This window comes from Macaca thibetana, chromosome 15, assembly GCF_024542745.1.
Source record: "Macaca thibetana thibetana isolate TM-01 chromosome 15, ASM2454274v1, whole genome shotgun sequence".
NCBI lineage: Eukaryota > Metazoa > Chordata > Mammalia > Primates > Cercopithecidae > Macaca > Macaca thibetana.
The window spans coordinates 18,594,289-18,608,164 of NC_065592.1; the positions used below are offsets into that span (position 1 = coordinate 18,594,289).

General features: G+C 40.0%; 1 protein-coding gene across 11 annotated transcripts in view; it reads right to left on the reverse strand.

The window, feature by feature from the left end:
* Positions 1 to 13,876, reverse strand: part of CNTRL (centriolin) — a 96,712-nt gene that overhangs the window by 36,982 nt on the left and 45,854 nt on the right. For all 11 annotated transcript variants that reach the window (XM_050761908.1, XM_050761910.1, XM_050761913.1 and 8 more), the window contains 2 exons: positions 4,480 to 4,656; positions 1,753 to 1,887 (listed from right to left, as the gene is read on the reverse strand). In XM_050761908.1, the coding sequence (XP_050617865.1) occupies positions 1,753 to 1,887; positions 4,480 to 4,656 (312 nt within the window). The remainder of the gene's footprint in view (positions 1 to 1,752; positions 1,888 to 4,479; positions 4,657 to 13,876) is intronic.

Sequence of the window (13,876 nt, forward strand, 5' to 3'; positions counted from 1 at the left end):
AATATGTTTTCAAGTGTCTGTTCCATCTGGAGTCCTCTTTATCTATAAAATTGCCCCAAGGCAGCCCTTTCTGTAGTACTATCTAATCCTGGCCACAGATCATCTGACTTGAGGCCAGTCAACACATCAACTAGCCAGAAAACAGGTTCTCATTCTCTCCATAATTTGAAACAAGATTCAGTACAGCAAGTCTATATAAATGTTGGACTTGAAAATATGTCAGCTCAGGGCTGGGGTCTATGCTGGGCCATAAACAATGCTCAGAGAGATTGAAAAAGAGAAATGAGAAAGCCCCTATATCAACATCAAAGGTGGAGCAGCTCTAGTTCCTAGCAAGCTATCTCCTTTCTTGAGCTCCTGTGAGTAGGTTTTGGTTCATTGCAACTAAATGATTTCTGACAAAGAATTGTAGAGTGGGTTTAACTTGTACTCAGGAGGTTAGCTGACCAAGTAACCAAAGAATCTAGTTCTAACTTAGTCCCACAACACGTGTAAGCATTCTAGAAAGCTGACTTCACTTTCTACTTTGGAGAAGTCCCCTGAAGAATATATATTGGTCCTTTTCTGTAAGAGATGTACACTTAAGTATTTGCAGGTGAAAGAAAGATGTATAAAATTTTTCTTTAAAATATTCCAGCAATAAAAGAGGTGGACAAAATGAAACAATGAATGTTGACAACTGTTTAGGTTGGGCAATGGGTAAATAAAGGGTCATAAGTATTCTGTTTTTGTGTTATATGAAAATTTCTATACTAAAAATGGAAAATGATAACTCAAGGAAGACCCAACACACACACACACCTCACATAGTAATGAAAAACATGTGTATCTTTTATATTTGCTTCAGAAGTGGAACTGAGAGCAGTAAAAATTAAATTCTAGGTTATTAGATTTCTTTAAACTTCAAGGAACAAACATTTGAAGTGTTAGAAGAAGAACTTTTGCGTGAGCTTAGTCTTATTTCTCTCAAATTCCCCTACATGGTTTTTTTTTGGAACCCTTCCTCCAAGCCACATAAACTCTGCCCTTTTATTTCTGGTGATAACAGCTACCATCTCAGCTAGCCAAGAGGCCCCCAGCCTCACAGATTTGGAGACCTGAGTGATGATTCAGGTACTTGTTTGTTAGGACATCTGTCTTCTTTGAGAGTTTAATTATCAGAAAAATCCTATCCACCTGTTTTTCCTGCAGTTTGTTCAGCAGATTACTGTGAGAACAGCTATACATATGTTGACATACATTCCCACAAATAAAAAATGATTACATTTTTAATAGCATCCTTTCCGAGAAGAGGATTGTGAAAACTGTTTACACATAAGAAATCCCACTGCAACCCACTCTAGTTAAATTCCTGGATAATTACAAAGATATTTCAGCGGAAGAGGAATGCACCAATCTGATCATTTTAGTTCGGTCTGGTGACAAATCTACTTTTAGAAGAAATGCAAGATACTGCTTTTGCCCATGAGTTTACACAGTATATTGTTTACTACTGACACTGCCTCTATCTCTTTGCACCATCATAAAAACAAAAGGAGATTCACAAATAACAATTTTAAAACAATGGTCACAAGAGAATACGGGCTATGGTGCTGCTCCACCCAGAGTGGAGCTCAAAAGTGCTGCTCCCTTTTGTCTAGTAATTCAAGTTGCTTACTACATGTTAGAGCAGGTTGCTAAGTGCCTGACTAAAGATATCGTCATCTTTGGGTGTTCTGTGTAAGAATGTATTCTAAAACAACAAATCTCTACCTGCAGGTGTTTAAGTTTTGCATGGAGCTCACTGTTCTCTTGCTCCTTTTCTTCTGAGAACTGGGCTTTTCCAAGGGCATTCTTGAGGGCTTGCCTTTCCTTCTCAAGTTCTGCTTGAAGGGCTGATTGTTCTAACTGTCACCATACGAAGCAATGAAAGTATAAAACAGCAATAATTTATTATTTTAAAAGGCACAAATAAATTTACATATACACACAATCCCTGGCTAGCTATAGTTTTACAACTCAATTTTATGTTTGTACTCCCAAATTTAAAAACCAAAGATAATTTTTTCACACAATCCTTAAACTATTATTAACACTTAAGAAGGAGTAAGCATCGGAATCAGGTCAGCCCAAATACAACAAATCAGAATCTTCAGGTGTGGGCCAAAGCACCTACCTTTAAAAGTTGTGCAAGTGATCCAACAATTATTGCTTTTCTTTCCCTTAGACTAGTATTTCTCAAACTGTGGTCCTCAAAAAACCTGTATCAACACTAGGTATGCCTGTTAAAAATGCAAACACCTAACCTCTATCTCAGAAAAGAGATTCTGGATCAGAATCTCTAGGGTGGGTGGGGCCAAGCAATCTGTACTTATCGAGCATCACAAGGGAGTTCATGTAACTAAAGTTTACCAATCAGAGACCTGCAGATCTTCAGATCAGAGACAGAAGACCTGTTATGCTTCATATTCTCAGTGTGGTTTGAAGACCAATCCTGGCAGTCTTGGTGTTGAGGAAGGGGGAATGTCCCTTTCAATACCAAGTGAATCAGTGAAAAGGCCAGGCTCTTAAAATAATTTTGTCAAGACTTCTAAGAAGAAAATAAAAGACAATCAAAGTACAAAGGACAATGTATTTCAAGCTAGTACAGTCTGGCTTGAAGAGGAGAATTTATTAAGGAAAATGCCACCTAGAAATTTTATTTTATTTATTATTATTTTAAAACATTTACTGTTATTTTAATTGTTTTCCTAAAACCTCCTAATTTCTGAGACTCTAATCTTGTCAATTATACTTCTACAAAACTTAGCACTCTTGAGAAATACAATCCTGACAACTGTCAAGTGATGATCTGATATCTCATAAGTAAAGGAATATACATAATTACTATAATAAACCAGATATATTTCTAGTTCATTTTCTAATTATATGAATTATTTTTTACATACATTCCTGAGATTCAAAATATCTTATTTATTTCATTTTTATCAAATAAGCACGTATTGACACTTCTCATATGCCAGGCACTAAAAAAACAGAAACAAACAGATACAATCTGGGCATTCACTGAGCTCTGAGTCTAGCTGGGGTAAAACAAACAGATCATCTAGGAGCATCTAAACAGATGATCATCATATGCATGATAAATACCTTTACTGTGCACAGGTTATAAGAAAACCAAACTGGAGTCCTGAACCCAGATTTTCAGCAGGCAGAAAGGAAAGGTTGAAGTGGCTTCCTGAAAGAAGATGCAGCTCATCTGGCTAATAAATTGTATTTTTAATCTGATAAAGAATACATTACAACTGGCCTCTGCCTGCCCCTCTGCCTTTACCTCTCGTTCTCTTTCCTCACTCCTCTCCCTGCTCCTGGCATTCTGGAGGCATACTTTCAGCACTTCAAATGTACTTACTATATGCTCTCTCTCCTCACCTCTCTGCCTAGAATACACATACCTTACCTTTACCCCTTTCACCCTGTCCCCTCTGCATGGCCAAATCCTACTCATCCATCAGTCATCAGCTGAAACATCATTTCTGTAGGGTGATCTTCCCTGACTACTTCCTCCTTGGCCAAAGAATCCTGTCTCTTTCTTTCTTCCACACCTGTTTCACCTGCTGGACTAAAGTTTACCAATCAGAGATCTGTCAGCTCCACAGGATGGTGACCATGTCTGTGCTTTCCCTAGAGAATCCACAGCACCTGGCCCTCAATGGCCAATCAATAAATATTTATTGGATATGTTTTCTGTAACTTGCAAGTACAATTTAAACTAGTGGATCTTTCAGCCAACCCTGAAAGGAGACAGCAAACTACAACTTACCATCAACCTAAAAGAGGTCTCGGCCGAGTGCGGTGGCCCATGCCTGTAATCCCAGCACTTTGGGAGGCTGAGGTGGGCAGATCACCTGAGGTGGGGAGTTTGTAGACCAGCCTGACCAACATGGTGAAACCCCATCTCTACTAACATACAAAAAATTAGCCAGGCATGGTGGCACACACCTGTAGTCCCAGCTACGCAGGAGGCTGAGGCAGGAGAATCGCTTGAACCCAGGAGGCGGAGGTTGCAGAGAGTCGACATCACATCACTGCACTCCAGCCTAGCAACAGAGCAAGATTCCGTCTCAAAAAAAAAAAAAAAAAAAAAAAAAAAAAAAAAGGTCTCTTAAACCTGTTCTAAGAAGGAAAAACAAACTAGCATTTATTGAGTATCGATGTCAGGTGCTTTCATGTCATTTCTCTCATTTATCTTCCCCATAAGCCATTTTACAGAGGAGGAAAAGGCTGGGAGGCTCAGAGCTATGAACTGATTTGCCCATGTTCACACAGGGGTAGTTATTAGCACTCGGAATGTCTGACTCCAAAATTCTGCCTTTCTCATCACTCCATATACATGGTATGAAAAAACGCTTAACTTTAAATTAAGACATAAATAAAAGAAGGATGATATCTTAAGGCACAGGGTACTTAGTTTCTAGTTGGCTTTATGCTCCTACTTACCTGGGTTAGTCTTGTTACTTTTTCCAACTCTTCCTTGAGCTGGCTGGCTTCAGTATCTCTTAGGTTTAGCCGAGCCTCTAGCTCAGCTTCATAGGCACTGAGATCTCCCTGGGTCTGCTGCAAAGATGCATTCACCTCATGCTGCTCCTGGAGGGCACTTTCTAGCTCTGCAAGCTCCTAGAAAGATACAGTGGGTTTAACTATGGAACCCTCACTATGCTGCTTAAGCATTTGCAAGGCATTGTAAGTAACTTGAGCACTGTAAACCAAACGCTGGCCAGCTACTGCTGCCTGCCACAAAGTTTTCAGTAGCAATATCATGAAGCCTCAGACTGTGCATATCCTGGTTGGAAAACAAAGCTCTGGCTAAATGTAATCAGGAAAGTCAGTAAGCTACCAACATACTGTTTTTCAAAGGGACCAGTTCTGTGATACTTACGAGTCTAAAAACATAAGGAGGGAGAAAGGAAGGGAAAAAAAGAGTAGGATAAGATTTAATGCCTATTTTTCATCTGATGTTGGACAAAATGTTTTCGTATTCATTATTCATTGTATCTTCACAATCACTGTATAAGGCAACTTGCAGTTTTACAGATGAGGAACTGTAGAATGAATATCTAAGTAAATTGCATAGGGCTATGTAGCTAGAAAAAGGATAGTCAGGATATAAATGTAGATCTCTGACTCCAAAGCCCATACTCTTTCTATTAAACCATAGCATGTTCATTTATCAGAAGAACAAAATGGGACTGGCACTCTCTAATATTAAGGACAATAAGAGTACCTTAAATGAGTGCTAACAAGAATATAAGTACATATTTATTAGCATACCATAGTTCTGATTCATTTTAGTCCATTTGTATTTTGTGATTAAACATTACCTCTTTCATCTATTTACTTGGGATCAAACTATTATAGTTTAAAGAGGAGGATAGTATGATGAGAACTTCTAAAAAGAGCTGTCCAAAAACCACTTGGCAACTCAATTATTTGGGCTGCTTGTTTGAAATGTAGATACTACATATAACCAACCAAAGATTATTATCCAGAATATGTAAAGAATTCCTACAAATCTTTAAGAAAAGGCAAAGACAATTCAACAAAAAACAGGTAAAGAATATGAATAGGGAATTCACTGAAGAGGAAACCTGAACAGCAAATGAAAGGTGATCAGCCTCTCCAAATGAAAGGTGATCAGCCTCTCCAGTAATCAGGGGAAAACGCAGTTAACTTAAGATACTATTTTACATAGAACATAGAGATACAAGTTAAACAAACCATGAGGAAACAATCAGTCAAACCCAGAATGTGGTTCAATCTAGGGAATACCAGCTTGGATTTTACACACGCACCTGCACACACACACACACACACACATATATATATTCTTGGGACAACAAAGAAAATCTGAATACGGTTCAGATATTAGAGGACATTAGGGCCAGGCACGGTGGCTCATGCCTGTAATCCCAGCACTTTGGGAGGCCAAAGCAGGTGGAGCTCGAAGTCAGGAGATTGAGACCATACTGGCCAACATGGTGAAACCCATCTCTACTAAAATACAAAAAAAAAAAAAAAAAAATTAGCCGGGCTAATTTGGTGGCACGCACCTGTAGTCCCAGCTACTTAGGAGGCTGAGGCAGGGGAATCGCTTGAACCCAGGAGGTGAAGGTTGCAGTGAGCCAAGATCGCACCACTGCACTCCAGCCTGGTGACAGAGCAAGGCTCCGTCTCAAAAAAAAAAAAAAAAAAAAAAGACATTAGAGGACATTAGGGAATTACCGTCAATTTCCTTAGGTGTAATAATGATATTGTAGTGATGAGGGAAAATGCTCTTAAAAAGATGTGTGTTGAAGGGATGATGTTATGATATCTGCAACTTTCTAATGAGCAAAGGAAAAAAGTATGTGTCTGTGAGAAAGAGAAAATACATCAAAATATTTATTGAATCCAAGAGGGTTCACAGATGTTCACCAAACTATTCTTTCAACTTTCTTATAACTGTAAACATCTTCACAATAGAAAAATGGAAAGAAGGCCTTTAAAGCTCAGCAGACTGGCAAACATGAAGTCTGATAAAATACTGAATTTCCTAAATTTGATAATTATTCTGTGTTAATGTTAGAAAATGTCCTTGTTCTTAGGAAATATAAACTGAAATATTTAGGAGCAAAGGAGCATGATGTCTACAACTGATTTTCAAATGGTTCAGGAAAAAAAATCTGTATAAAAATGTGTATAAAATTGAATCCCGTTCCAAGATGGCCAAAAAGGAACAGCTTGGTCTGCAGCTCCCAGCATGATCAACGCAGACAACAGGTGATTTCTGCATTTCCAAGTGAGGTAACTGGTTCATCTCACTGGGACTAGTTGGGCAGTGGGTGCAGCCCACGGAGGGCAACCCGAAGCAGGGCGGGGCATCGCCTCACCCAGGAAGTGCAAAGGGTCGGGGGATTTCCCTTTCCTAGCCAAGGGAAGCTGTACCTTCACAGAAGATGGTACCTGGAAAAACAGGACACTCCCACCCAAATACTGTGCTTTTCTAATGGTCTTAGCAAATAAAACACCAGGAGATCATATCCTACACCTGGCTTGGCGGGTCCCACGCCCACAGAGCCTTGCTCACTGCTAGTGCAGCACTCTGAGATCCACTGCAAGGCAGCAGCCTGGCAGGGAGAGGGGCGTCCACCATTGCTGAGGCTTGAGTAGGTAAACAAAGCAGCCAGGAAGCTCGAACTGGGTGGAATCCACCACAGCTCAGCAAGGCCTCTGCCTCCACATGTAGACTCCACTTCTGGGGGCAGGGCATAGCTGAACAAAAGGCAGCAGAAACTTCTGCAGACTCAAACGTCCCTGTCGGACAGCTCTGAAGAGAGGAGTGGTTCTCCCAGCACAGTGTTTGAGCTCAGAGAACGGACAGACTGCCTCAAGTGGGTCCCTGACCCCCATGTAGCCTAACTGGGAGATACCTCCCAGTAGGGGCCAACTGACACCTCATACAGGTGGGTGCCCCTCTGGGAAGAAGCTTCCAGAGGAAGGATCAGGCAGCAATATTTGCTCTTCTGCAGCCTCTGCTGGTGATACCCAGGCAAACAGGGTCTGGAGTGGACCTCCAGCAAACTCCAACAGACCTGCAGCTGAGGGACCTGACTGTTAGAAGGAAAATTAACAAACAGAAAGGAACAGCATCAACATTAACAAAAAGGACATCCACACGAAAACCCCATCTGGAGGTCACCAACATCAAAGACGAAAGGTAGATAAAACCACAAAGATGGGGAGAAACCAGAGCAGAAAAGCTGACAATTCTAAAAACCAGAGCACCTCTTCTCCTCCAAAAGATCGCAGCTCCTCATCAGCAACAGAACAAAGCCAGATGGAGAATGACTTTGATGAGCTGACAGAAATAGGCTTTAGAAGGTCGATAATAACAAACTTCTCCAAGCTAAAGGAGGATGTTTGAACCCATTGCAAGGAAGCTAAAAACCTTGAAAAAAGATTACATGAATAGCTAACTAGAATAAACCGTGTAGAGAAGACCTTAAATGATCTGATGGAGCTGAAAAACCATGGCATGAGAACTATGTGATGCATGCACAAGCTTCAATAGCCAATTTGATCAAGTGGAAGAAAGGGTATCAGTGATTGAAGATCGAATTAATGAAATAAAGCAAGAAGAGAAGTTTAGAGAAAAAAGAGTAAAAAGAAATGAACAAAGCCTCCAAGAAACATGGGACTATGTGAAAAGACCAAATCTACATTTGAATGGTGTACCTGAAAGTGATGGGGAGAATGGAACCAAGTTGGAAAACACTTTGCAGGATATTATCCAGGAGAACTTCCCCAACCTAGCAAGGCAGGCCAACATTCAAATTCAGGAAATACAGAGAACACTACAAAGCTACTCCTCGAGAAGAGCAACCCCAAGACATATAATTGTCAGATTCTCCAAGGCTGAAATGAAGGAAAAAATGTTAAGGGCAGTCAGAGAGAAAGGTTGGGTTACTCACAAAGGGAAGCCCATCAGACTAACAGCAGATCTCTTGGCAGAAACTCTACAAGCCAGAAGAGAGTGGGGGCCAATATTCAACATTCTTAAAAGAAAATAATTTTCAACCCAGAATTTCATATCCAGCCAAACTAAGCTTCATGACTGAAGGAGAAATAAAATCCTTTACAGACAAGCAAATGCTGAGAGATTTTGTCACCATCAGGCCTGCCTTACAAGAGCTCCTGAAGGAAGCACTACACATGGAAAGGAACAACCAGTACCAGCCACTGCAAAAGCATGCCAAACTGTAAAGACCATCGATGCTAGGAAGAAACTGCATCAACCAACAGACAAAATAACCAGCTAGCATCATAACGACAGGATCAAATCCACACATAACAATATTAACCTTAAATGTAAATGGGCTAAATGCTTCCAATTAAAAGACACAGACTGGCAAATTGGATAAAGAGTCAAGACCCATCCGTGTGCTTTATTCAGGAGACCCATCTCACGTGCAGAGACACACACAGGCTCAAAATAAAGGGATAGAGGAAGATCTACCAAGCAAACGGAAGGCGAAAAAAGCAGGGGCTGCAATTCTAGTCTCAGATAAAACAGACTTTAAACCAACAAAGATCAAAAGAGACAAAGAAGGCCACTACATAATGGTAAAGGGATCAATTCAACAAGAAGAGCTAACTATCCTAAATATATATGCACACAATACAGGATAACTCAGATTCATAAAGCAAGTCCTTAGAGACCTACAAAGAGACTTAGACTCCCACACAATAATAATGGGAGATTTTAACACCCCACTGTCAATATTAGATCAACAAGACAGAAAGTTAACAAGGATATCCAGGACTTGAACTCAGCTCTGCATCAAGTGGACCTAATAGACATCTACAGAATTCTCCACCCCAAATTAACAGAATATACATTCTTCTCAGCACCACATCGCACTTATTCCAAAATTGACCACATAGTTGGAAGTAAAGTACTCCTCAGCAAATGGAAAAGAATAGAGATCACAACAAACTGTCTCTCAGACCACAGTGCAATTAAATTATAACTCAGGATTAAGAAACTCACTCAAAACCACACAACTACATGGAAACTGAACAACCTGCTCCTGAATGACTGCTGGGTACATAACGAAATGAAGGCAGAAATAAAGATGTTCTTCGAAACCAATGAAAACAGACACAACGTACCGGAATCTCTGGGATACATTTAAAGCAGTGTGTAAAGGGAAATGCATAGCACTAAATGCCCACAAGAGAAAGCAGGAAAGATCTAAAACTGACACTCTAACATCACAATTTTTTTTTTTTTTTTTTTTTTTTTTTTTTTGAGACGGAGTCTCACGCTGTTGCCCAGGCTGGAGTGCAGTGGCGCGATCTCGGCTCACTGCAAGCTCCGCCTCCCGGGTTCCCGCCATTCTCCTGCCTCAGCCTCCTGAGTAGCTGGGACTACAGGCGCCCGCCACCGCGCCCGGCTAATTTTTTGTATTTTTAGTAGAGACGGGGTTTCACTGTGGTCTCGATCTCCTGACCTTGTGATCCGCCCGCCTCGGCCTCCCAAAGTGCTGGGATTACAGGCTTGAGCCACCGCGCCCGGCCTTAACATCACAATTAAAAGAACTAGAGACGAAAGAGCAAACACATTCAAAAGCTAGCAGAAGGCAAGAAACAACTAAGATCAGAGCTGAACTGAAGGAGATAGAGACACAAAAAACCCTTCAAAAAAAATCAATGAATCCAGGAGCTGGTTTTTTGAAAAGATCAACAAAATAGATAGACTACTAGCAAGACTAATAAAGAAGAAAAAAGGGAAGAATCAAATAGACACAATAAAAAATGATAAAGAGGGTATCACCACCAATCCCACAGAAATAGAAACTACCATCAGAGAATACTATAAACACCTCCATGCAAATAAACTAGAAAATCTAGAAGAAATGGATAAATTCCTGGACACATACGCTCTCCCAAGACTAAACCAGGAAGAAGCTGAATCTCTGAATAGACCAATAACAGGCTCTGAAATTGAGGTGATAATTAATAGCCTACCAACCAAAAAATGTCCAGGACCAGACAGAGTCACAGCTGATTTCTACCAGAGGTACAAAGAGGAGCTGGTACCATTCCTTCTGAAACTATTCCAATGAATATGGAACCCTCCCTAACTCATTTTATGAGTCCAGCATCATCCTGATACCAAAGCCTGGCAGAGACACAACAAAAAAAGAGAATTTTAGACCAATATCCCTGATGAACACTGATGTGAAAATCCTCAATAAAATACTGGCAACCTGAATCCAGCAGCACATTAAAAAGCTTATCCACCACGATCAAGTTGGCTTCATCCCTGGGATGCAAGGCTGGTTCAACATACAGAAATCAATAAACATAATTCATCACATAACCAGAACCAATGACAAAAACCACATGATTATCTCAATAGATGCAGAAAAGGCCTTCAACAAACTTCAACAGCCCTTCATGCTGAAAACTCTCAGTAAAGTAGGTATTGACGGAATGTATCTCAAAATAATAAAAGTTATTTATGACAAACCCACAGCCAATATCATACCGAATGGGCAAAAACTGGAAGCATTCCCTTTGAAAACTGGCACAAGACAGGGATGCCCTCTCTCACTACTCCTATTCAACATAGTGTTGGAAGTTCTGGCCACGGCAAGGGAAAGAAATTCTCTTTCTCTTCCTAATTAGGAAGAGAAGAAGTCAATTAGGAAGAGAATTAGGAAGAGAAGAAGTCAAATTGTCTCATTTGCAGATGACATGATTGTATATTTAGAAAACCCCATCGTCTCAGCCCAAAATCTCCTTAAGCTGATAAGCAACTTCAGCAAAGTCTCAAGATACAAAATCAATGTGCAAAAATCACAAGCATTCCTATACACCAACAACAGACAAACAGAGAGCCAAATCATGAATGAACTCCCATTCACAATTGCTACAAAGAGAATAAAATACATAGGAATCCAACTTACAAGGGATGTGAAGGACCTCTTCAAGAACTACAAACCACTGTTTGACGAAATAAAAGAGGACACAAACAAATGGAAGAACATTCCATGCTCATGGATAGGAAGAATCAATATCGTGAAAATGGCCATACTGCCCAAGGTAATTTATAGATTCAATGCCGTTCCCATCAAGCTACCAATGACTTTCTTCACAGAATTGGAAAAAAACTACTTTAAAGTTCATACGGAACCAAAAAAGAGACCACATTGCCAAGACAATCCTAAGCAAAAAGGACAAAGCTGGAGGTATCACGCTACCTGACTTCAAACTATACTACAAGGCTACAGTAACCAAAACAGCGTGGTATGGTACCAAAACAGATATATAGACCAATGGAACAGAACAGAAGCCTCAGAAATAAATACCACCACACATCTATAGCCATCTGATTTTTGACAAACCTGACAAAAACAAGAAATGGGGAAAGGGTTCCCTATTTAATAAATCGTGCTGGGAAAACTGGCTAGCCATATGTAGAAAGCTGAAACTGGATCTCTTCCTTACATTTTATACAAAAATTAATTCAAGATGGATTAAAGACTTAAATGTTAGACCTAAAACCATAAAAACCCTAGAAGAAAACCTAGGCAATACCATTAAGGACACAGGCATGGGCAAGGACTTCATGACTAAAACACCATAAGGAATGGCAACAAAAGCCAAAATTGATAAATGGGATCTAATTAAACTAAAGAGCTTCTGCACAGCAAAAGAAACTACCATCAGAGTGAACAGGCAACCTACAGAATGGGAGAAAATTTTTGCAATCTACCCATCCGACAAAGGGCTAATATCTAGAATCTACAAAGAACTTAAACAAATTTACAAGAAACAAACAAACCCATCAAAAAGTGGGCAAAGGATATGAAGAGACACTTCTCAAAAGAACACATTTATGCAGCCAACAGACACATGAAAAAATGCTCATCATCACTGATCATCAGAGAAATGCAAATCAAAATCACAATGAGATACCATTTCACACCACTGAGAATAGTGATCATTAAAAAGTCAGGAAACAACATGCTGGGGAGGATGTGGAGAAATAGGAACACTTTTACACTGTTGGTGGGAGTGTAAACTAGTTCAACCATTGTGGAAGACAGTGTGGCGTTTCCTCAGGGAATCTAGAACTAGAAATACCATTTGACCCAGCAATCCCATTACTGCGTATATACCCAAAGGATTATAAATCATGCTACTATAAAGACACATGCACACATATGTTTATTGTGGCACTATTCACAATAGCAAAAACTTGGAACCAACCTAAATGTCCATCAATGATAGACTGGATTAAGAAAATGTGGCACATATACACCATGGAATACTATGCAGTCATGAAAAAGGATGAGTTCACATCCTTTGCAGGGACATGGATGCAGCTAGAAACCATCATTCTTAGCAAACTATCACAAGGACAGAAAACCAAACACCACCTGTTCTCACTCATAGGTGGGAACTGAGCAATGAAAACACTTGGACACAGGGCAGGGAACATCAAATCCTGGGGCCTATCATGGGGTGGGGGAGTGGGGGGGAGGGATAGCATTGGGAGAAATACCTAATGTAAATGACGAGTTAATTGGTGCAGGAAACCAATGTGAAACATGTGTATACCTATGTAACAAATCTGCATGTACCCTAAAACTTAAAGTATAATAATAACAAAAAAGTATATAAAATCATGTAAAAATTACATGAGGAGATAAAGCAAATGTGTTAAAATAGTAATTGGTGACTCTGAGTGAAAGGCAAATGTGAGTTATTTGTATTCCTCTTGCAACTTTCCTGCAAGTTTGAAGTTATTTCAAAATAAAAGCTTTAAAAAAAAGTTGGACAACACTACAGGGTTGGCAAGAATGTGGCAGAATGGTAGCCCTCACATTGCTGGTGGGAGTAGAAGCTGATAAACTCACTATGAAAAGTAATTTGACAATATCTACTGAACTTAATTAAGGATGAACATATTCTCTGACCCACAGTTCTGTTTCTGAGCATAGTCCCCCTGTGTTCAAGATGTGTGCAAGAATGTTATGCTCAGCATTGTTTGCAATAGCATAAGACTAGAAATCACCTAAATGTCCCCCAAAAAGAGAACGAATAAATAATAAATTTGTGGTATGTCCATAAAGCAGGATGGTACATATATCAGTAAAAATGAACAAAGTAGAACTGCACCTATCAGTGTGCATAATTCTGGAAAACATAGGCCAGGCACCATGCCTCACACCTGTAATCCCAGCACTTTGGGAGGCCAAGGTGGGCAGATCACCTGAGGTCGGGAGTTTGAGACCAGCTTGATCAACATGGAGAAACCCTGTCTCTACTAAAAATACAAAATAGG